This window comes from Macaca thibetana, chromosome 19 (genome assembly GCF_024542745.1).
Source record: "Macaca thibetana thibetana isolate TM-01 chromosome 19, ASM2454274v1, whole genome shotgun sequence".
Lineage (NCBI taxonomy): Eukaryota > Metazoa > Chordata > Mammalia > Primates > Cercopithecidae > Macaca > Macaca thibetana.
The window spans coordinates 52740060-52763825 of record NC_065596.1 but is presented as its reverse complement, the minus strand read 5'-3'; the positions used below and the strand labels follow the sequence as shown (position 1 = coordinate 52763825).

At 49.6% G+C, this 23766-nt stretch overlaps 3 protein-coding genes across 40 annotated transcripts in view; 2 read left to right on the top strand and 1 right to left on the bottom strand.

Moving 5' to 3' along the window:
* POP4 (POP4 homolog, ribonuclease P/MRP subunit) overlaps positions 1–16162 on the top strand; it is a 619906-nt gene extending 603744 nt beyond the window's left edge. Inside the window, exons 2-8 of one of the 4 annotated variants that reach the window (XM_050772622.1) lie at positions 6691–6733; positions 9003–9055; positions 10724–10947; positions 12175–12252; positions 12415–12476; positions 14198–14299; positions 15607–16162. In XM_050772622.1, coding sequence (XP_050628579.1) covers positions 6727–6733; positions 9003–9055; positions 10724–10947; positions 12175–12252; positions 12415–12476; positions 14198–14299; positions 15607–15743 — 663 coding nt within the window. In that variant the 5' untranslated portion in view covers positions 6691–6726 and the 3' untranslated portion in view covers positions 15744–16162. Of the gene's footprint in view, positions 1–6690; positions 6761–9002; positions 9091–10723; positions 10948–12174; positions 12253–12414; positions 12477–14197; positions 14300–15606 lie in introns of those variants that run through there. The other 3 variants (XM_050772624.1, XM_050772623.1, XM_050772625.1) reach the window with 3 other exon arrangements.
* Positions 1–23766, bottom strand: part of LOC126943623 (cytochrome b-c1 complex subunit Rieske, mitochondrial) — a 1156760-nt gene that overhangs the window by 379809 nt on the left and 753185 nt on the right. Inside the window, exon 1 of one of the 35 annotated variants that reach the window (XM_050772614.1) lies at positions 18745–18748. The exons of 33 other annotated variants lie outside the window; for them this stretch is intronic. The gene's annotated coding sequence lies outside the window, so the exon portion shown is untranslated. Of the gene's footprint in view, positions 1–11537; positions 11542–18744; positions 18749–23766 lie in introns of those variants that run through there. One more of the 35 variants, XM_050772619.1, reaches the window with a different exon arrangement.
* The window catches only part of PLEKHF1 (pleckstrin homology and FYVE domain containing 1), a 176182-nt gene that overhangs the window by 95782 nt on the left and 56634 nt on the right, over positions 1–23766 (top strand). The gene's annotated exons all lie outside the window — the stretch shown is intronic.

The following is a 23766-nucleotide window of genomic DNA, read 5'->3' as shown; positions in this document are numbered from 1 at the left end:
TGGTCTCAAATCCCTGGCCTCAAGTGATCCTCCCACCTTGGCCTCCAGAAGTGCTGGAATTACAAACGTAAGCCACTGCTCCCAGCCTGGCTTCAATAACGAAGGGGAGGTGTGTCCCCTGCCTGCTGGATGGCTTTGGGATTCAGGCACCACAAAGCCAGATCTCTGTGCTTCCCAGCTGTGCCCCAATTCCAGTTTGGGTGATTTTATATCAGGTCCTTTCTCTCTCTTACTTTCCCATATTTTGACCCAAACAGACTCCTACAAATGTAAACACATAGCCCTTAGGTCTGGAGCCAATGGCTGCTTTCCCAGAGTTAAGCACAGGTCAAAATAGGTGGCGGGAGGTGTGAGCTACATGCACACGGTCCCATGCAGCCTGCAGTGACTTTCCTGCAAACCCTTCAAGTAGCTCAGCAAACCTGAGAAATGCAGTGAAGAAGCTCTCTTAGGACCCAGAGAGCCCTGTGTTTATCCAGACACTCTATCAGCCGAAGCTATGCTTTCCTCAGTGCAACCAGTTCACAGAGCAACGCTGGGCCAGGGAGCTGGAAGAAAACTATAGTTGCATTTTATACGTTTGGGATCCAGCTAGCCTTAAAGAGTGACTTTTGGAGGTCAAAAGACTGCAAAACTTGGATTTCAGAAACTGGTATGTGACCAGACACATCAAGTGTTAGAGTCTCCGCTGTGAGAATTCCAAATAGTCTTAAACTGATTTAGGGCGCAGCGCTGCCTCTTTATAAAGAGCTGATATGCTGTCCTCCGGCAAGCACCAGTTCTTTGATTCTTGTAGACAAAGTGCCTATTACCCAGCAGGAGAGGATTTGACCAGCAGAAGTGTCCAGTGTTAGCACTGGCACCTTAATGCCTAGTCTCTGTGGCACTATTAGGCCTGAGGAATGATTGAGGGCTGATGTCGCTGTGCCCAGGCTCTCCACCACCACCCTCACCAGCCCTCCTTGTCAATACACAATGCCTGGATCAAGGGCATAGTGGGGCCAGGGAAGTGCGTAATCTTGAGCCTCAGGGACTGTTCTGACCTTGTGAGGACACAGACAATGATGACTACCACCTCTCAAGCTGTATTATCTGTGCCAGGCCCTGTTTAAACATGCGTCATCTTGCTGAGTGTTCCAGGCCACCCTGGGAAGAAGGTGCTGTTAGCGACCCGTGTTATGGACAAGGCCTTCCTGTAGCAAAAGCATACAGGCCTCATCCCTCTCAAACGTACCTCATATAAACACTCAAAAAAAAAAAAAAAAAGAAAAAAAAAGTGTGTATATTTATACACACACTCAAATACAGATGTACATATATAAATAATATACTGACTTCGTTGACTTGGTGGATTACAATTTTCACTGACAATAAAGTCTTCCACGTTCTTATTGCAGGTTTGCTGGTATTCAGGATCATGACCTTTGAGCAGTAAAAAAAAAATACTACTAGAGGTATTACAGGTGGCTGAGGACTGTAATCCCAGCATTTTGGGAAGCCGAGGCGGGTGGATGACTTGAGGTCAGGAGTTGGAGACCAGCCTAGCCAACACGGTGAAACCCTGTCTCTAATAGCAAAATTACAGCCGGGTATGGTGGCGAGCATCTGTAATCCCAGCTATTCAGGAGGCTGAGGCAGAAGAATCCCTTGAACCTGGGAGGCAGAGGCTGCAATGAGCCAAGATCGCACCACTGCACTCCAGCCTGGGCGACAGAGCGAGACTTGGGCTCAAACAAAAAAAAAAAAAGAAAAAAAATACACTAGAAATGTTTTTCATTAATCCAAAAGTGGAGGAGAGGGGATACAGGAAAAATACTCCTCCACTATATTGTCAGAGGCTATTAGATAAATGGTTTCTGTAAGTTTCATTGTGTTTATTTACAAAAGTCCTAATTTTCATGGATACTCACTTATGTAATAGTTGAAGCTTAATCTTTTTGAGCTTACATATGAGATTTTTCTTGAGTACTGAGAATAGCAGCCTGAATATCTCAGAGCAACAAGCAAAAGAAACCTGTGCAAATACAACAAAGTGTGAATTGTAGAATCAAAGGGCATATGGGTGTTCATTGTTGAAGTGTTTCCATTTTTCTGTATATTTGAAGGTTTTCATAATAAATTGCTGGAGGTGGGAGGGGAGTCACCTGCAATGATTCCATTAAACCTTGACTTCTTGTGGAACTTTCACAAAGCCACTATTGGGAAAACACATGTGTATCCATGTTTGAAAGTTTATCATTTATAGATATAAAAAAGAAAATGAATAAAGTCTTGTTTTCACCAAATGCAATTTAGAAAAGAGAAATAAAAGGAAAAATCTCCCATAACTTCACTTACCCAGTTATAAAATTTTTTAGTATATTCATGTCTTTGTAACTATTGTGTATATATTTGGCTTTATTGGTTTGTAACCTTTTTAAGAATTATTTTTTATAGAGCAGTGTGTCTCTCCTGGTCTTTTATATTATTAACGTACGATGCCACATTTTTAACTGTTAGAAAGAAGGAGTAAAAGAAAATGTCCCATAGTCTGTCACTTTAGACACTTTAACGGTGTTTGACAAAATGTAGGTAAATTCTTCTAAGAATGTTATCATTAAAAATTGACTATGGTGTTCATAAGAGTGGTGATATTAAGAATTTATATTTTAAAATTTAGTCATATCTGTATGTAATCCTAAGTTGCTGACTGAAGTTAAATCTTTTAAAAGATAATTACAATTAATGTAAAAATATTTTCTGCACTCATGCTTTTTTCTAGATGTTTATATGTTGTCCTTCAAGTGTGTATGCTTAAATAAAATAAAATAAAATTATGTTTTAAAAAAAATTGCATGTAATTTGTTTAAAGGCTGCATGGTATTCCATCATGTTATAGAAATGCGTTATCAGTGGCAGAGAACCGAGTTACCCCAAGTAACTGGAGACAAATCCGTACACGTTTGCAGCAACTTCAATTTTTGCCTTGTCAAAGGAAAGAATTCGACTGAGGGGCATAAAGCAGAAAAAGAGACCAAGGCAAGTTTCAGAGCAGGAGTGGACGTTTATTAAAAAGCTTTAGGCCGGGCAGGGAGGTTCACGCCTATAATCTCAGCACTTTGGGAGGCCAGGGGGGGCGCATCACGAGGTCAGGAATTCGAGACCAGCCTGACCAACACAGTGAAACCCCATCTCTACTAAAAATACAAAAATTAGGTGGGTATGGTGGCGTGTGTCTGTAATCCCAGCTACTTGGGAGGCTGAGGCAGGAGAATCGCTTGAACCGGGAGGCGGAGGTTGCAGTGAGCCAAGACCGTGCCACTGCACTCCAGCCAGGCAGACAGAGCGAGACTCCATCTCAAAAAAAAAAGAAAAAAAAAAGCTTTAGAACAGTAAGGAAAGAAAAGAAGGAAATTATTATACAACTTGGAAGGACAAACAAGCAGGTAACTTGAGAAACCAAGAGCGCAGCCTTGGTTTCTTTTTTTTTTTTTTTTTTTTTTTGAGATGGAGTCTCGCTCTTTTTCCCAGTCTGGAGTGCAGTGGTGCGATCTCGGCTCACTCACCATTCTCCTGCCTCAGCCTCCTGTGTAGCTGCGACTACAGGCGCCTGCCACCATGCCCAACTAATTTTTTTGTATTTTTTTTTTTTTTTTTTTTTTTTTTTGTATTTTTAGTAGAGACGGGGTTTCACCGTGTTAGCCAGGATGGTCTCGATTTCCTGACCTCATGATCCACCCACCTCAGCCTCCCAAAGTGCTGGGATTACATAGCCTGACCTCTTGACTTGGGGTTTTGTACGTTGGCCTGCTTCCAGGATCTACTTCCAGGATCTTGCATTACTTCTCCCCACTCCTGAGATCTTACAGGGAAGCTGCTGATCAGTTTCAGGTGTTTTCTATCTGTTAGGCGCCTGCCTTTTCCCTAGAGCCAGCTGTGGCCAATTACTTTAGAGAAACAGTTAACAACCACCTGACCATCACCTGACGGTGGCCCACCATTCCTGGTGTGTGTAGCAGGGAGCCTTCTGCCCTGCTCATACCTGACTACCTATCTACTGTAACAAATGTACCACACCTAGGAACACTTTATAAAAACAGATTATTGGGACCCACCTTATAAAAACAGATTATTGAGACCCACCTGCTAAAAACGAATCTCCAGGTATGATACCAAGAAATTTGAAATGAAAGTTTATCCTGTGATTGTGAGCCTGTATTTGATCCGTGGATCAAGCAAATTAAATGTGTACTAACTAATCAGGTAAATTAATGCATTTAATAATGCATCAATTAGCATACCTAATTACCTAATTAGTTACTAGCACACGGTTAATTTGCTTGATCCACTATGATCAAATATAGCATTGTTTTTAAATTTTTGCTGGTATAACCAGCAATCACAAACATCCTCACAAGTATCTCTCTACATACATAAACAATTATTTTCTGAGAATAATCAAGTGGTTTGTTTGCTTTTTAAAAAATATTTAAGCCGGGCACGGTGGCTCACCCCTGTAATCCCAGCACTTTGGGAGGCCAAGGTAGGTAGATCATGAGGTCAGGAGTTCGAGACCAACCTGACCAACATGGTAAAACCTCGTCTCTACTTAAAATACAAAAATTAGCTGGGCATGGTGGCATGTGCCTGTAATCCCAGCTACTCAGGAGGCTGAGGCACGAGAATCACTTCAACCCAGGAGGCGGAGGTTGCAGTGAGCCGAGATCATGCCATTGCACTCCAGCCTGGATGAGAGCAAGACTCGGTCTCAAAAAAAAAAATTTAGTGATGAAGGAACTATGGAGTAATTGCCACTCAAGGACAACCCACCTCACCATCATCAGGGAATTCTAGGGGAGACTGGCAGTTACCCAGGGATCTCAGAAGGAATCAACTGGAAGTTAAGAGTCCTAATAACTCCAGAAAAAAACTTTCAAAGACAGAGGTCTTCTCATTCATCCATAATCACAGAGGTCTTGCCCAAAAAGCCCCCCCTTGAATATACAGCTCTGAAATTGGCTAACACCTTCTGCTGTCTCATTCGATTTTAAAGTTCACATCTGTGAAGGGCTCTATTGTATAACATGGTGACTACAGTTAATAACAGTGAATTACAGTTAATAACCTGAATTTCACTGAGAGTAGGTTTGAAGTGTTATCATCACAAAATGTGTATTAGCATTGCTCTTAGCTCATTTAGCCACTACACAATGTATACACATTTCAAAACATACTGCATACCATAAATACATACAATTCTTACTTGTTAATTTTTAAAATAATAAAAGTTCTCATTTGGTAGTTCACGTTATCGGTCCCACAAATTACAATTTTCAGACATCTGCAAAGGCAGCATGTTTTGGTTTAAATGTTGTATTTCTCAATTTTATACATATAAAATAAATGCATAAGTGTATTACATATGCAAAAACTAATATGTAAATTTTATATATATAAAGTCAATGCGCTGGGGGTCACTGGGATGAACGAATTTCAGTGCCTGCAGTCTCATGTTTAAAATCAAAATGGTACAAGGTAACCACCAAAGAAACTGTAAGCCAATGTTTCTCAAACTCAAACCCTTAGACATACTCCCAGAATCCCCTGTAAAGAAATGTATACTGTACTCAAAGTTGAGAACCACACAGGGACCATTTTGCTTTTCTCTCCCACCCAGCACAGGCCCAGTGCTCAGCAGAAATTGGGGTACCACGGTTCTGCCCAGCACTGGGTCACTACTGAGAAGTCTGCACCAGGCCCTCCTGCACCTTTCCACTGAGCAATGGGGTATCTTTTTTATTTATTTATTTATTTATTTATTGGAGACAGGGTCTCACTCTGTTGCCCAGGCTGGAGTGGCATGATCCAGGCTCACTGTAGCCCTGAACTTCTTGGGCTCAAGTGATCCTCCCATCTCAGATACCCGAGTAGTTGGGACTACAGGCACGAGCCACCACGCCTGGATAACCTTTTTTTAAATGTTTTGTAGAGATGGGGGACTCCCGATGTTGCCCAGGCTGGTCTCGAACTCCTGGGTTCAAGAGCTCCTCCCGCCTGCGCCTCCCACGGTGTGAGCCACCTTTGATCTTATTGCTATGATTTTTTTATTGATAAAAACTAATATTCTGAGTCTCAAGAAAGCGTCTTGAAACCATCAAAGGGACCCAGGAGGCGCATCATCACCTGTGCGGCCGACCCCATTCACAGCACAGACTGCAAGTGAGGCTTAAGAGATGGGAAGTGCCCTAAGCGAGGTTAAACAGCTAGTCAGCAGCAGACACGGCACTAGAACCTAAGCCTGCTGTCCCAGCTTCGGTGCCCGTGCCCACAGCGGAAGCTGCCGCGGCTCATCCGTAAGAGCGCTGATTAGGGACGACAAAGACGTCATCCCACCGTCCCAGTCCCATTTCCGCCCTCCCAAGTCCCCAACCTTCCAGTCCTCTCCAAGTCGCCTCGCCTCACTCCGCTCTGGACCTTCAAAAGCATTCCACATGCCTTTACCCCAACCCTACTGACTGTCCCGCAAAAAGATGCAAGCGGAAAAGGCCCCAAGAAGCGACTCACGCCTCCCCACTGCTCCCCGACACCCGCTAAGACGCTCTCAGTCGCCCAATCCCTATCCAAGCGCATGCGCCCCCGAGGTGGGCGAGTGTCGGTGATGTCACGCACAGCGCCATCTCTGATATCCGAGAGTCTGCGACAGCAACTGCCAGTGCGTCATCAGAGCGCGCCGGAAGCGGTCCGAGAATGAAGAGTAAGCGGGGCCGGGAAGTTAGAGAGGGTTGGGGATGTTAAGGGTCGGGGTCCTGGTGCTGGTGGGTGAAATGGGTCCGGGCTGCCTGTCGCTGCGGAGTTCTAAAGAACCGCTACAGGAATGGGCCCACCCTACATAAAAACTGAGGGCTGGAACACGGGTTAGCCTGGCTCGACCTCTGAGCTAGGGAGGGATGTCAGGGCTGGAGTCAGGTTCTCCCGGGGGCTGCTCAGTGGTGTGCGATGCTAGAGGAGGGTTCCAGGCCTTGGCCCAACTTGGCCACTACCTCCCGGGGTGACCGCAGTCAAGACCCTGCTCCTTTCTGCGAGCTGGTTTCGCACTCTTATCTGATGCAACGCGCCGAGAGCTGCTGGGGAATGATATCACTAACCCAGAGCTTTGGGACTTAGGGGTAGAAGACATGTGCCAAGGAGGGACGTGTAGTCACCGTTAAGACTGGGCCTTCGATCAGAATTTTGATTTTTCACCTCTGCCACTTTGTACCTATATGATCAAGTAGATTGTCTCAGCATGTCGGAGCTTCAATTTGCTCATGGGCACAAGTGTGATGGGAAAAAATATGTCTACCTTTTAATGAGGTTTCTGGCGAGTAATGAGTGTTCAGTAATTGTTAGATGTGTATTGTTGCAGAAAGACTTCCAAGTCTGTTACTAAGCACCTGTAACAGGTGAAGCAAAGTTATCAGGCCCCTCAGGTTGCTCTCTACAGTTTATAATCCCCAACTTCCGCTTGAGGGAGAACTAGATGCTGTATATAAAACTTGCAGCCACATTGGTTTGCTTGATCAAACAAACATACCTGGCTGGGTGTGGTGGGACACGACTATAGTCCTTTGGGAGGCTGAGGCAGGGAGATCACTTGAGGTCAAGAGTTGAAGACCAGCTTGGGCAGCAACATAGTGAGACCCCATCTCTACAAAACCTGGAAAGAAAAAAAAAAAAAAAGCCAGGTGTGGTGGCACACACCTGTGGTCCCAGCTACTCAGGAGACTGAGGTGGGAGGATCACTTGAAACCAGGAGGTCGAAGTTGCAGTGAGCTATGATTGTGCCGCTGCACTCCAGCCTGGGCAACAGAGAAAGACCCAATATCAAAACAAACAAGAACAACAAAAAACTTGTAACCACCTTGCATCAGACATTCTCAGGGAAGTACAAGAAAGCTGGAATTAAATTTACAGAGTATAGTGTAAATTACATTTTCTAGCTATTTAGCTCATAAACCAGGCCTTAGTAGTCCCATTCTTACTCCATTCACACCTGTACTGTGTCCCCAGTGCCATGGTTTTCTTCTTTCAATAAATTAAGAAACAGAAGTGTGGAATTTGTTTTAGAGGTTGAAACTTTATTGACTGATGTATATTTTGAGTTTAAAGGAAGAACTGTTGTATTTCATCAGGACACCCTTGATTATATGATACATTATAATTTCATATTAAAATGTGAAGAATCTTTTTAAACATCTTACAGTTAACAAAACCTATTTCTAACCATCTACATCCTAGACAGCTATATCATATAACTTTTAAATGAGTTACCTCGTTAGCAAGGGCTCGGGCTTCTAACTTGGGATATTTTAAACCAGTGCAACTCAAAATGTGATCCCCTGACCTGCAGTAGCATCTGGGAATATGTTAGACACTCAGGATCTAGGGTAGGAGACCAATAATCTGCATTTTAATAAGATCCCAGAGATTTTTCCACACGTTAAATTTTGAGAAGCACTCTTTTTAAACCATGAGCTTGAAACTTCTAGCATAGATGTGGCCAGAGGGTGGGATAAGAGGCATCCAAGAAAGCTTTGCTCTTCTTACCAACCTGATCTCCTATCTCTGAATATGAATAAGCATATGTTATAAGTGTAGTTCTTTTACTTTTTTTTTTTTGGAGACAGAGTCTCTGTCACCCAGGCTAGAGTGCAATGGCACGATCTCGGCTCATTGCAGCCTCCACCTCCCAGGTTCCAGCGATTCTTTTGCCTCAGTCTCCCATGTAGCTGGGAATACAGGTGTGAGCCACCACCTCCGGCTAATTTTTGTATTTTTAGTAGAGATCGGGTTTCACCACGTTGGCCAAGCTGGTCTCGAACTCCTGACCTTGGGTGATCCACCCGCCTTGGCCTCCCAAAGTGCTAGGACTACAGGTGTGAGCCATGCATCCAGCGGTGTAATTATTTTCATAGTTAGAGAAGTCTTGGGTCTTACAGCCATACCCAACAAGAATTGATCATTTCTTGTTTTTAATCCTCTAGGTGTGATCTATCATGCATTGTCTCAGAAAGAGGCGAAAGACTCTGATGTCCAGGTCAGTTCTTGGCAGGAGGTCCAGGAGCAACAGAGGTGATGGCAAAGATGGCTCAGTAGCTTCTGAGCCCCTGTCACTGGTTGAGATGTCGTTACCCACATTGTACTCCTCATTTTTCTGGCAGACATCTAAGGCTGGATCAAAGTCTGTAGTTCTGATGACCTGTTCCCACTTGCCGGCCTCCTTTTCTGTTGTGCCAAAGTCAAGTTTGGTAAAATGAGGCTTTTCTTAACCTTTTATCATTTCCACTATGTTGGGGACACCAGGCTGTGCCCATGTGGTGAGCAGCATCATTCAACCTTGTCACTGTGCCCTCTGCACTTCTGCAGAAGGTGTGCAATTACATATCATAAGTGAAATTTACAGATTATATCTGGATGCCTCAGCCTGCTTTGTCAGTTTCACAAAAGTTCCTCTTGTAGCTCATAGTGAGAGCATTACCTTGAAAGCAAGATTTTGAAAGACCAGTATGCCTTTATTTTGCTTCTCCGTGAAAGACGAGCCACTCAGGTATTTAAGAGAATCAGATTATTGTCCTATTATAGTCACAATGATGAGAGTGAATTAATTTTTAGTTAGCATCTACAGGTGCAAAACTGAACAGAGTTCCCACCATCATACTGTGAGCTCCCTCGAAGGCTATGTGTACCCTATCTTCCCATTGCTCTCCCACAGAGGGAGGGCTGGGTTACTAATGACAGATCAGCATCAGTCTGTCAGCCTCAGTCTTAGCATTTGGCACCTGGCTAGTGTAAAAAGCTCAGGAAACAGCCCAGCCAGGAGACAGGCCCTCAGGAGAGAGAACTGCCCAGGGCTGTGGCAGGCACGAGGGCAGTGGCATCTGCCACCAAATGAGGAATCCATTATTGGAACTCCAACTTGAGAGGTAGTGAGCTTGGAGGTTTTTGTCTGTTTGTTTGAGAATTGCACACAATTATGACAGTCATTTTTTCAGAAGTCCTCTCTAAGAGCCTACGCTCATTCATGGTAAGTTGACGCCCGGCTCTCAGTGACGCCCTTTGGAGAGAGAGAGAGTCTGGGGCCTGAGATGCTCTTGACGGTACTTTCCTCCAAGTGATGGTCTGCGGGGCAGGAGCGGACCTCTTGGAGAGTAGCCCACACCATGCCCACATTGCTGGAAACCCAGTTAAGGAGTATTGTCCTAAGGGCACAGTGTCAGGGTCCCTACCCCCTGAGGCTTGGCTGACCCTGGAGCCCTAGTTTTGCTGTTTTCTGTAGTGTTAGGATCAGTTCCTCCATAGCTTAGTGCTACTCTGAGCTCACTTAGTTTCATCTGGTCATGCCTGGTTGAATATCTTTGTTACACATTTCTCAAGCTTTCTCTTCTGCCAAGAGTGACTGAAGTATTCTTCCAGATAGAAAGGTTTTAGTCCTCAGCAGAATAACCTCAGAAAAGCAGGGCCAGAGCAGGAAGTGAGCGTTTGACATGCTGTTGTGTGTGACAAACGGTCATGAATTTGTGTATGAGTGTGACTTACATCTCGGCAACTGTGGGTAGCAGACACATGGCAGATGAGTGGGGTGTGAGCCTCAGTGGGTGGAGGGATGGGCCCCATCTGCTCTCCCAGTAGCTGCGGGCGGGATGCCTGGGATCCTGGGCTGCCCAGACCAGAGCAGTGAGCGCTGCACCCCCTTGTCCGCCTGCAGCCTCCAGGAGCACAGCGGGCCGAGGCCTTCGTGAGGGCCTTCCTGAAGCGCAGCACACCCGGCATGAGCCCGCAGGCCCGCGAGGACCAGCTGCAGCGCAAGGCCGTGGTCCTGGAGTACTTCACCCGCCACAAGCGCAAGGAGAAGAAGAAGAAAGCCAAAGGCCTCTCTGCCAGGCAAAGGAGGGAGCTGCGGCTCTTTTATATTAAACCAGAGCAGCAGAGGTAACCTGAGCTCCTCCCTTCTTTCTGCCCGCGGTGCTTACCCTTCTGGGTGTGTGGACTTGAGTGAGTCGCTGGGGAGGCAGCCTGGCTCCACCTAAGCTAAGGGCGCCTCTCTGTTGTCTGCCACAAGAGGGCAGCCTTCCTTTACCAATCTGGGCTGTGTTCAGCGAGGCGGGTGAGACAGGACTCATTGTCTGGCCTGCCTCCTCACCTTCACGAGTAAGACCCGTCCAAGTACATCTGTTGCCCATGGCAACAGGCTGTTTGTCCCTCGGCTTTGTTAGACAGAAAAGAGGAACTGATATGTTTTTAGTGTGTATCACTTTGTAGCTTTTAATAGCGCCAGACAGTCACCCACTGGGGTTTCATTGCCAAAGCAAGATGTTGCCCACACGTTTCAGAAGTTTCCCAAAGGAATGCATCACTGTCCTGTCCTGTGGGAGGATGCCTTCCTCCAGCCAACCCTCCATCCCTCCTTGGCGACGGGTCTGAGTGTGCGTGTCCTAGGGCTGTCTGTAGGCTTTTGCTTGGAGATCGACAGCCAAATAGCCTCCCACATTCTAGAAGACGCTTAAAGTATGCCACGCTGTCCCCGGCCCCACTCAGGAGATCAGCTGGGCCTCAGGTGGAGAAGGGGCTGCTGCCTCCCAGGATTTGCTTCCCGGGTGGAACCCCAGTTGGGTTTGAGCTTAAGGTCCTCATTTCTCTAACCTAAGGCTTCATGGTAACGGATTCCCCACAAGGCATGAAGACTGGAGATAACGGCCCAGAGGAAAGCTGTTGGGGTCCTCGCCCCTGCTCCCCTCTTCTTCTCCCCACCACTTGCTTGCCCACCTTCCAGACCAGCCTGCTGCCTCACATGAGGACCTGCGTGACAACCAGCAACCCCTGCTTTACTGGGGGCTTACTAGGTTCAATTTCACGTAACAGAAAACCTCACGATAACAGTAGCTTCAACAAGACTCACGTTTATTTCTCTCTCATGAAAAGAAGTCCAAGTGGACACCGCCCTGGGCTGGTGGGGTCCTACCAATGAGGAAACTGAAGTTAGTGAGGTGAAGGTTCTTGGTCTCTGTTACCAGCTCAATTGCTCATCCTAGGATTTGCACGTAGTTCCTAATGATCCCAGGCCACAGTTGTTGGCATCAAGCCAAGCTCTGTGCTATTTGGACATTGTCATCCCAAGCTCATGTTGTCTAACTTTTTCCGTTTCTGACTCTGCCACAGATACAGTCTTTTCCTCCCTCTCCATGAACTCTGGAAACAGTACATCAGGGACCTGTGCAATGGGCTAAAGCCAGACACGTAAGTTGCATTCCTGAAGCTTCGCTCTTTGGGGTGGATCTCAAGTCTCTGATCATTGTAAATGCAGCTTCAGGAGCCAGCCTGGCTGCGGTTGAAGACCTAGTTGCTTCTTTTGGAACCTTTTATCATGGTGTAAATCAAGGGCTTCTGTTTACCTTGCAGGCAGCCACAGATGATTCAGGCCAAACTGTTAAAGGCAGATCTTCACGGGGCTATTATTTCAGGTAATTTACCTAAGAGCGTGTAGCACATGGCCATCCGGAGGTCCACACTGTCGCTCTGTGGAGACCCAGGGCGTGTGTTCTGTTGGACACGCTCCTTATCGTGTGGATTCCCTGAGATGGGCCCCAGTCACCATCATCCCCGCACTAAGGGTGGGAGATGCTTCTCACTGGCTGTCTTAGCCAGTCTGGCCATTTGCTGGACACACCCTAAGTGGTCTCCGTGTACCTTCCCCTCCGTGTACCTCCCCTCCGTGTACCTACACACAGGGACCCCTGTTGGTACCCTAAAGGGCACAGTAGCTGTGGGCACTCACCCATGGCCTGGAATCTTGGACACAGAATCCCTTTCATCCAATGCTGTGGTTTCAAATGTCAGCTACACCTGACAGCCCCCAAGGTGACATCTCCAGCATAGGCCCGTCCCCTGAACTCCAGGCTCAGGCATCCAGCTGCCCACTTGACACAGCCACCTGGATGTTCAGGGGGCATCTCAGACTTTACATAGCCAAAGTTACCCCCAGTTCTCACAGCAACCCCTCCTGCTCTTTTCCATCTCAGTTAATTACTCAGTTATTTATGCTGGTGGTTCAGGCCAAAAACCGAAATAGTGTCTATGTTTCTTCTTTCCTAATCCCCTCCTCTAATCCTTCGGAACATCCTACTACCTAAATTCAGCCACTGTCATTCCCCAGATTACCTCAGACACAGCTCCTCCCCGCACCAGGGAGCCGGAGTGCCGGTTATATAGGAATCAGAGCACGTTCCTTCCGTGCTTCAAGTCTTCCGGCAGCGTCCCATCGTATGGGAGTAAACCTGCCTCCTTGCTGTGGTCTAAGGCCTTCCCGCTCCCTGGGGCAGCAGGCCTCCCACACTGCCTTCCTCCTGCCCTGCCTCAGGGCTTCGCCTCTGCTCCTTACCTCTGCCAGGGAGTTCTCCTGTGTGTGCACAGACCGACTTCCGATTGTTCAGCCCTGCTCCAATGCCACTCCCCTGAGGGTCTACCATTGCAAACCATGACCCTCCACACTCATTGCCCTGTCCCTACTCTTCATAGCACTCGTCGCTGTCAGAAAGTAGAATGGTGTGGTTCACCATGCATCACCCTGCCTTGCTAGAACCTGGGCTCCGTGAGAGCAGGATCCGGGACTGCCTCTTTCCATACTATGTCCCTGGCATCTCCCGAGGACAGTGCAGGCATACTGCAGCTGCTTGGTGACTCTGTCACCTACACTGAGGCTTGGGTCAGGACGAGGGAGGGGCTGCTGCTTGTGATGGTGGCTCGTCTCACAGTGCTGGCTGCTGGGCAGCTCTGCAGCAGGACTCACGTTCCAGCCAGCATCCTGGGCAGTGCATGGTGGTGTTTGTGCAGATCCTGCAAGGGAGTCCTGGCTGCATCAGAGCAGCCAGCCCGTGGGTCCTGATGGTGCTGGGCGCATGTGTGACCTTTGACTCCAGAATCCTGCCCAAGACTGCTGTGGCCACAGACTCTCCGAAGGACACCTCATAGGACAGTCCAGAGACTGCAGAGCCCCAGGGGAAGCCTGGGTTCTCGTTGGCTACGTCAGTGGCCAGCTGTTGAGCCCCCACGCCCTGGGTGCTGTCTTCCTTCGTCTGCTAGCTCAGAGGGTGGGACCAGCACCCCGGACCCCTGAGGCCTGCTTGTCTGTGGTTCCCCCAGCACCACAGAGGCCTGAGCCTGGAACTGTCCTTTTTCTTCACAGTGACAAAATCCAAGTGCCCCTCTTATGTGGGTATTACAGGAATCCTTCTACAGGAAACAAAGCACATTTTCAAAATTATCACCAAAGAAGACCGCCTGAAAGGTATGTAGGAGTTTCCGAGCGCGTTGCGTGTGGGCTGTGGCTTCCAGCTGTTGCGTTAGCCTTTTCCTCGAGGCTCCAAGGGTTTGGTTTGAGCGCTGATTGCAGATACTTACTGAACCTGCATTAAAGCCTGCAGAGACCACCGTCTGCTCCCGTGGCGCCCCCAAGAGGCGTGTGTCAGTGCAGCCAGCGGCCCCAGCCAGAAATGGCCAAGCGGAGGAAAGATCTTGGCCGTGCCTCAGGGGACCTGGGTCTGTTTGGGCGCCAGGAGAGGGCCTCCACCTGCCCCAAGGCTGCTGCTCCCAGAGGAATGTAGCCAAACAGGCAGCAGGGTAGAAACAGGAGCGGCGCCTGTCCCTGAAATTCTGAGCCGTGTCCTTGGTGATAACACTTGGGTTCCATCGGTGGCCAGCATTGCTCTAGCAGATACTTTGGGTCTCCCAGGATTTCTACACCCCACCTTGCTCACAAATCCAGAGATAACAAACTGTAGTTAGAGGGTTTTGTTCCTTTAATTTTTTTATCTTTATTTATTTATTTATTTATTTATTTTTTTGAGACAGTCTCGCTCTTTCACCCAGGCTGGAGTACAGTGTCACAATCTCAACTCACTGCAGCCTCCGCTCCCGGATTCAAGGGATTCTCCTGTCTCGGCCTCCCGAGTAGCTGGGATTACAGGCACGCGCCACCACACCCGGCTAATTTTTGTATTTTTAGTAGGGGCAGGGTTTCACTGTGTTGGACAGGCTGGTCTCAAACTCCTGAATTCAAGTGATCCGCCTGCCTCAGCCTCCTAAAGTGCTGGGATTTTAGGCATGAGCCACTGCATCCAGCCTTCTTCCTTTAATTTTTGAGCTTGGTTTTTCTTGTTGCTTCCCTTATTTTCCTACATATCCTTCTGCTTCACATTGTAAACCTCAGAAAGTGGTGTAAGAGTTTCCCCACAGAGCACAAGGCCAGGAGCCCATCTGAAAGTTAATGTGGGAAAACCAGTTTCTGGCGGGTGTTCTGGGACTTTCTGGTCCTGGGAATTTGGTGTATAGCCTTTTACCCTGAAGATCAGGTGCCAAGTTACATTTAGCATGTGACTAGATGGACCTATGGCAGAATAACCACATGTAACCCTAATGCCCCTCCCCTTGTGGGGGATTTCCCATTTCCTATTAGCTTATTTTTTTCATTCAATGTGTTCCGAATAATATTCTACCTAAAAGTAAGATATTAATAAATAAATAAATGAATATTTACTGCCAAGGATTTTTCCTCATCTTTTTTCTCCCGCCCTTTTTTTTTTTTTTTTTTTTCAGTTATCCCCAAGCTAAACTGCGTGTTCACTGTGGAAATCGATGGCTTTATTTCCTACATTTACGGGAGCAAATTTCAGCTTCGGTCAAGTGAACGGTCTGCAAAGAAGTTCAAAGCGAAGGGAACGATTGACCTGTGAATTCTTTGCCATCTAACGCAGTTGTTTATGACAGCTGAAAACTGGACACTCCTAAATGCCAACCTTTCAGTGAAGAGATGGTTAAGCCAATTCTGCTTATAGACCACCTCCAGCCAGTGACGTTCTGAGTTGAGGATGCTCAACAACATGGGAAGGTCGCGGTGTACCCAGTGAAGAAGTCAGGGGACAGAGGAATTTCTCTTTCTAGGAGATCTTCATTTTGTGTGACTCCCATGGAGAGGAGCAGACTGGCAGGAAGCACACCGGGGTTAACTCTGGTTGACTTGACTAGTATCACTCGATTTTAAAAAATACTTTTCCATGTTTTCTGAGTGCTCTATGGTGAATCAGCTGCCTCTGTGATAATACAGTCCACATGTGGACATAACCAGGGATCAAATAAAGGAGGTATTGCTGCAGTCCAGCCAGGTTGAAAGGGAAGGGGGGCCCCAGAGGTCCATTGGATGGCAGGTGTCTACAGAGGTGCGCCTTTGGGTGGAACTCTTTGACCTACCTGAGGTTTACTTTGCTATTTCAGGAAGGTTGAAGAGGATTGAAGGGTGAGTTGCTAAGTGACTTAGGGCTTATTCACTTCAGGAATTGCAGCTGGGGTGGACCCCAGGAGCAGAGCACTGTGTGCAGCTGTGCCCATACACGGTCGCCCCAGCGTAGTGAGATGGGACCTGCCACAGCGTGCCCGCTCCTGAGCTGCCACGCTGAGCCGTGGAGGACTGAAAGGAGGTCGCCCGGCATCACCTCCCAAGGTCAGACCTGCAAAAGCCACGCCAGCAGCATTGACGCCCTTTGATCTCTTCGCCATTTTTGCTGCTGAAAGACTTGGCTTTTCAGTCTGATTCTGGCCCTCTGACGGTGTGTCTGTAAAGCCAGTGGGTCAGGCAGGCCCTTCCATGCAGGGCCAGAGGAAGAGCGGGCCCAGGGCTGCAGTGAGAGTGGGCCAGGGGACCAGCCTACCAGATGGGTTGGAAACATGGCTCAGAAGGACCAACTACCCCTTCCCTTTGAGGAGCCAGTATCTGCCGATCAACAAGGCAAGGCCAGGAGCCCTCCTGGTGAAAGGCAGGCCACAAATCTTTTCTCCCCCAGGAGAAGCAGCAGTGCTGGGGCTTTGCATTCCTGGTGCCTTCCACCCAGACCACACCAGAGAGAAACACCGCGGTGGAGAAGGGAAGTGGGAACACTGTCTGCTGTGTGCCAGGAGAGCAGAAAGGCCCAGGTCTCTGCCGCTGCCCCTCCCCAAGGCTCACAATGCACCCAGAGTCTCACAGGGACCAACCTGGTGCCTCGGTCCTGCTTCCATTGGTGCAGGTGTCCGCTGCTCACCAGGGTGTTCTGAGGTGGCTCAAGTGCTGTACCCCAAGCAGCACGCAGTCACCGCTGCCAGTGATGCACACACGCACGGGCTAGGGACACGGGGCCCGGCCCAGCGACTGCCTTGTGGTGTGGCCATCCTCGTCTACCACAGGAAGACAGAATTCAAGGGACCCCTTGCCCAAGGCCTCGCTGACTCAAGGGCAAAATTGAGATTTGGACCTAATAGTTGGGCTCCAGAACTGTGCTTTCAGCTACAGGGTGGCTGCAGGATGAGACGGATGCGGTTCTAAAGTGCAGGATGTGCTGCCTTTATTACCTGCTTTCCCTCTGAGCAAATCCCTGTCTTGAGTGGGAAGTGGCATCTATTCCCCCAGCCATCTGAAAGTACAGTGTTCATAACCGAATAGGTGCTGTAGCTTTCTAGCCATCCCGCTCTTACCCACCCCTCTGCAATGTAAAAGACGTCCACTGTTGTGTAAATACACAGTTGCTTTCCAGAAAAGTTGTTGGTACTGCTTGCCATGTGAAATCTGTTTTTCATTTGGCGCAGACTCAAGTTTCTATGTGAGTGGCTGTTTAATTTGTAGATATCACTCCCTCTCCCCCAAGGAGACGTGGCGAAGGTGCTCGCCGGCCACAAAGCTGCCGCTGTGCCTGCCTGTTTCTAGGACACACTGTTGCCCCCATGGTCTACCCAGGGGCCATGTCATCTCCCAGGTAGAGGAGGGAAAGGGGAGGGCCCAGCCTGGCAGGACATGGTTCCTGATGAGGAACAGCTGCAGAAAGCATGACCTGAGGCCCAGGGGCAGGGGCAGGGGCAGGGGCTAGGGCTGCCATGTCTCCATAGACTGTGGCACAGCTTGTCATGGAGGGTGATGTGGTACTCTTTGGCCCGATCTCTCCCATGTCCACTGTCCAAGGAGCAGGACCCTGGCAGAGCTGAGGCCTTGGCCATGTGGTCTCGTGGGAGATAGAGCCACATTCTCCTCGTGTAAGCCTCCGTGCATCAGAGAAAGTGCCAAAGAGGAAAGAGAATGGTTAGCAAATCAGGACAGGACCCAGAGGCTGCAGGACTGGGAGACATCAGCCCAGTGACCCACTGTTCAAAGAGTGGGGCCCAGGGGCCCTTTACATCTCCCCAGTGCCCAGCTGCCACACACGGTCTGCAGAGAATAGGCCAGAGCCTCGGGGGAAAGGATGAGGTTCTTGGAGGAGAAAGGGCAGTGTGGGCCATGGCTGATGTATCCGTCTGCTCTAATCTCCATCACAAAATGCCACACACTGGAGCTGCAGCATTTTCTCACAGCTCTGGAGGCTGGAAGCCAAAGATCAAGGTGCTGGCAGGGTTGGTTTCTGGGGAGGCCTCTCCCTTCTTGTCCTCATACGGCCTTTCCTCCCTGTGTGCAAGGAGAGTGATCCCTGGAGTCTTTTCCTTGTAGAAGGATGCCCGTCCTATTGGATTAGGCCCCTATTCTTATGCCCCCCTGAAAGTCTCTGTCTCCAGACAGTCACACTGGGGGCAAGGGCTTTATCATATGAATTTGGAGACCCAAGTCAGTCCACTGCCACCCCGAAGCTGTCCCAGCCAGGACAGACTGGTTGTGCCTCCCAGAAAGTCTCCAACAGTCACCTGGCTCCCATCCTCAGACACTGGCCTGGCCTTCTCGTCCCCCCATATGGGCTGCTTGGACCACTAGCCAGTCCAGCCACCCCCACTGCTGGCCCCTGAGCTGCCATCACCACTGGATTCTGTGACATGCTCATACAGGAACTTGGGTCCAGGGCTGCTGCCTCCAGTAGCCAGGGCTGCCCAGTGCCCCTTCATTTTTGCAAACAGCTGAACTCCTCCTCCTGCTGGGGCCAGGCACAGTCTGGATGGGGGAGGAAATGCGTGCACAGGTGGGCAGGATGGGCAGAGAAGTCTCCCTGGGGCAGGGACTCCGGCTCTGGGCAGCTGTGAGTGTGAAGAGTGTATCCACACCAAGGCTCAGGGCGGGAGTCTGCGGAAGCATCGTGGAGGACCCAGGAAGGCAGGGGAAGCCTGCGAGGGTCTGCCCCCAGGCTCAGGCAGGCAGGAGGAGAGGCCAGAACGGGTATATGGCTGCCAGGAGTGGAGAGATGGCAGAGATGCTGGAAAAGCCCTAATCCATGGGGCAGGAGGTGGAGTTCTGCTGATCCATTCATGCAGTTCTGAAGTCTTGGGGATCGTGGTGCTGCCATCTGTCAAGTGGGGCCATTAGCATTCCTGAAATGGCATCCTGGAACTTCCCACATCAGAGTTAGTGGGTGCACATTCAGAGCAGCCAGATCCTGGGCTGCACCTCAGACCTACTGAATCAGCCTCCAGAGGCGGGACCCAGATAGCTGTGTGTTTACCTGAGACCCCAGCTGATCACTGATGTTTGAGGACGCTGGGCTCCAGATGGTGTGTAAAGTCTCTTCCAGCTCTGAGGTCTGGACTGTGATTTCAGACTTGGGACTCTCAGGCCGACATTTCCTGGAGGCTGGTAAAGATCATCAAATGACTGATCTCCCAGGTTCCGAAGAGTGAACAGGAACATCCCTCCACAAAGCCATAAATTCTGTAAAAAAAAAAAAAAAAAAAAATTGCTTTCTGGACAATGCCTTTAGCTTTAATTTAGTTTGCATTTCTTAGCTATAATGTCTAATTAAGACATCTGTTAAATGTCTATAATATTAATTTAATAGAAGGGGTTCTGATAGAACCGTATTGGAATTGTCCATTTAATTAACCTCGTGGGCCTTTAATGGATGTCTTAAATAGACATCATTAACAAGAGTGCTAGACAAATTAAAATTAGAGTCAATAACATTCTTGGTAATTTTTCCTGAGCTGTGAAGGGCAAGCCTTGCTAACTAGACAGGCGCAGAGATAGGCTGTGTTCACAGGAGGGCGGGCACTGCTGTCCTGGAGGGCATCTGAAATGGACAGGCCTCATAGACAGGCGCAGAGATAAGCTGTGTTCACAGGAGGGCAGGTGATGCTATCCTAGAGGGCATTGAAATGGACAGGCCCCAAGTGGGATTCAGCTATTGTGTCTTGGTCTGCTTTGCCCAAAAAAGATAACCTCCAGCCATAGGAGGCAGGTCTCAGGAGCAAAGACCTGCCCTTCCCTATGCCTTTTACAGAAAATGTGTGCTGGGTCAGGCGTGGTGGCTCACGCCTATAATCCCAGCACTTTGGGAAACCGAGGCAAGAGGATTGCTTGAGCCTGGGAGTTTGAGACCAACCTGGGCAACATAGCAAGACCCCATGTCTACAAAAAAAAAACATTTAAAAATTGAGCTACGCATGGTGGCATATGCCTATAATCCCAGCTACTCAGGAGGCTGAGGTGGGAGGATCACTTGAGCCCACGAGGTTGGTGTTGCAGTGAGCCATGATTGTGCCACTACACTCCAGCCTGGGTGACAGATGAGACCCTATCTCTTAAAAAAACAAGAAAGAAGGAAAAAGAAAAGGTGGCCTGATCCATCAGAGCTCCTGGAGGAGGGACTGGCTTAGGAGGGAGATGGAGGAGGATAGAGGACCTCACCCAGAGACTCATGAAACGCCGGATAGATGCACGGACTGGGTGAGATGCAACAGGATTGGATAGGGAAGGATTGGCTGGGACAGGCCGGGGATGTAATAGAAAACATTCCATTCTTTTGCCTCCACCGCTCCACTAAGCCACTGTCACTCAAGTGACTGTGTCTCTTCAGAGCCAGTGGTCAGTTCTCCACCTCTGCCTTGCCTGGCCTCTTACCGCCATTTAACACCTCTTATCCCCACACTCCTGACTTTCCTCCTGCCTCCCTGGCTGCTCCCTCTCGGGGTCCTTTGGGAGCTCCTCCTCTGCAGAACTTCTCAGTGATAGAATGCCCTGAGCTCCGCCTTTGGACTTCTTTCCCCATTCCCTCCATAGCTGTCTCGTCCACAACTTCAGATCCGCCAGACCCACATGTGTAACTTGGTTTACCATCTGCCTCCTGCCAGCTAGAATGGAAGCTCCTAAGGACAGGACTCTGTTTTCCTCACTGCCATACCCACACTCATCCAGAGTGTATCTGACTGTATTCAGCATTCTGTGACTGTTGAGGAAATGAGAAAGCTGTCCACCAGGCTGCACCTGGAGGTCTAACAGGCAGCCCAGCATGGCAGGCTGCACCCAGCACGATGGACTTCCCGTCTCTTCCCTTCCCTCCACCCTCGCCTCTGCGGAGGCCCCTCGCCTCTTGGATGCTCAGGTGGGAAACCAAGGAGCCATCCTGATTCCTCCCTTGCGTTCACGCCCCCATCAACCTTTCATCACAACCTGGTGGCCCTCCTTGCAACCTCCCACCACCTGCTGCTCCCAGCCCCTTCCACCCACCCGCCAGCACCCAGCCACAGCCACAGTCCCCCGCTGGCCTCCCTGCATCCACGCCTGGACCCACTGTAGCCTGGATGACCTTTGTGAAGCATGACTCAGGGGTTGCCTCTCCCACTGAAAACCCACAAGCGACTTCCTGCTGCACGCAGAATGAGAGCCAGCCCCTGACCGGCATCATCAAGGCCCTTCCAGATCGGACCTCAGCCCACCCCTGCCATCGTGGTCCACCTCCCCACTGCACCTCATGCCTCTTTACACCCCCAAGCATGCGATTTGCCCCGTGCACATCTGTGCCTGCCATTCCTTCCTCTCGGGCTTCCTCCTGACCTCTCAGTCTGCAGGCAGCCTCCTTGCGTTCAGCTCTCCACACAGGGAAAGCCCTATCATCCTAGCTCTGCAGCCCCCACCCCAACCAGTCACTCGATCACATTACCCTGTCTGATATTTTGTTTTCCTTTTTTTGAGACAGGGTCTCACTCTGTCACCCAGGTTGGAGTGCAGTAGTGGGATCACAGCTTACTGTGGCCTCAATCTCCCTGGCTCAAGCAATCCTCACACCTCAGCCCCCTCAAGTACATGGGACCACAGGCGCATGCCACCATGCCTGGCTAATTTTTGTTTGCTTGTTTTTTGTAGACCTGGGGGTCTTGCTATGTTGCCCAGGCTGGTCTCAAACTCCTGGCCTTGAGCAATCCTCCTGCCTTGGCCTCCCGAAGCACTGGAATTACAGGCACGAGCCACTGCATCCAGCAGTCTTATGTTTTCTGTACCGCTTCTCAGTCCCCAGTGCAACCTCATCTGCCTGTTTCATGTCATTTTCTTCCACTAGAATGTGAGCTGCTCGGACACCGGGACACTGCCCATGGTGTTTGCCGCCATAACCATTGTAAGCCCCCTGCAGGCCTTGCATATAATAAGTGCTCAGTAAATATCTGCTTTCTGACCCAAAAAAAACAAAATGAGCCCAGGGTGTGCCTCTGATAATGTCGAATAAGGGTTGGCACACAGCAACTGTGAGTGACGCTGGTCAGTGACCCCCGTCTGGGCCAGATAAGTCCGTGTGGTTTGCCCAGGGCAGGGCAGCAGCACATCCTGAGTCCAATGTGCCACCCCCTTCCATGCCAGTGGGCACCCCGGGCAGCAGGAGTCCCGGGTGGGAAGGCAGCCCTGTGCCATTGGGCCCTGGCACCCCAGCTATGCAGACCAAGGAGGTTATGCTCCATCAACAGCTGCGACTTGCAGCTCATGTGACCCGCGCTTCTCTACCCCTTTTAGTTTCCCCCATGAAGCCCCAGGGTCTGGCGGGAGCAGCTATGGCTGGCGCTGCGTAGCCAGCCAGGCCTGGAGAGGCTGAGCCCGGCAGGAAACCCGAGTCGGGAAACCCAAGTTCAAGGCCCAAGTTCCCCAAGACCTTCAGTTCCAACCACAGAGAACGTGAAGAAATGGAGTGTGGTGTTTATTGCAGGCACATTTCATCTACACAAATTAAACTGTATCCTCTGCCAAAAGGAGAGAGAAAGGACGCTGTAGAGAGTGCTGCCAGTGGCTGTGTCCTGCCTGTAGAGTGCTGCCAGTGGAGGCTTGCCTTGCAGCGAATGTGAGATGGAAAGCATCCTTAGTTGCCCTGCTCTCCCAAAAAAGTGTGCGATTATAATGCTTTTTATAAAAACACAGGCCCCAAACGGGTGCTATGCCAGAGGGGCTTGCACCGGCTCATGAGAGCTGATGTGTGCACCTCCTGCGGATGGCACCTTCATGCCGGCACCCTACAAGCCTCCTGGTGGGAGCGTTTACATAGCAATTTACGCTATGCTACAAACCAGGGCTTCTTACACGTGTACCAGCATCCCACTGCCCTAAACACAAGCCGGCTGCTCTGTGTGCAGTACAGGCAGTGTTAAGTTGCCGCCCCTTGAACCAGAACTCCAGGGGAGACCAAGGGTCTATCTCTGCAGTGCCTTCCTATCTAGGAGCCAAAGGGTCATCTTTAGGGGGCTACCTAGCCCCATGGAAGATGGGGCTCTGTGGCCTGGGGGCTGGAGACAGAGCACTTGCTGGCTAAGGCAGGGGAGACTGCACGGAAGATGCGTGTTTTCTCAGGGCATATGTTATATATACTTCAATTTAAAATGTTTGTAGAAGAACCATTTGAAGCCGGTCGCGGTGGCTCATGCCTGTAATCCCAGCACTTTGGGAGGCTGAGACGGGCGGATCACGAGGTCAGGAGATCGAGACCATCCTCGCGAACACGGTGAAACCCCGTCTCTACTAAAAATACAAAAATTATCCGGGCGCGGTGGCGGGCGCCTGTAGTC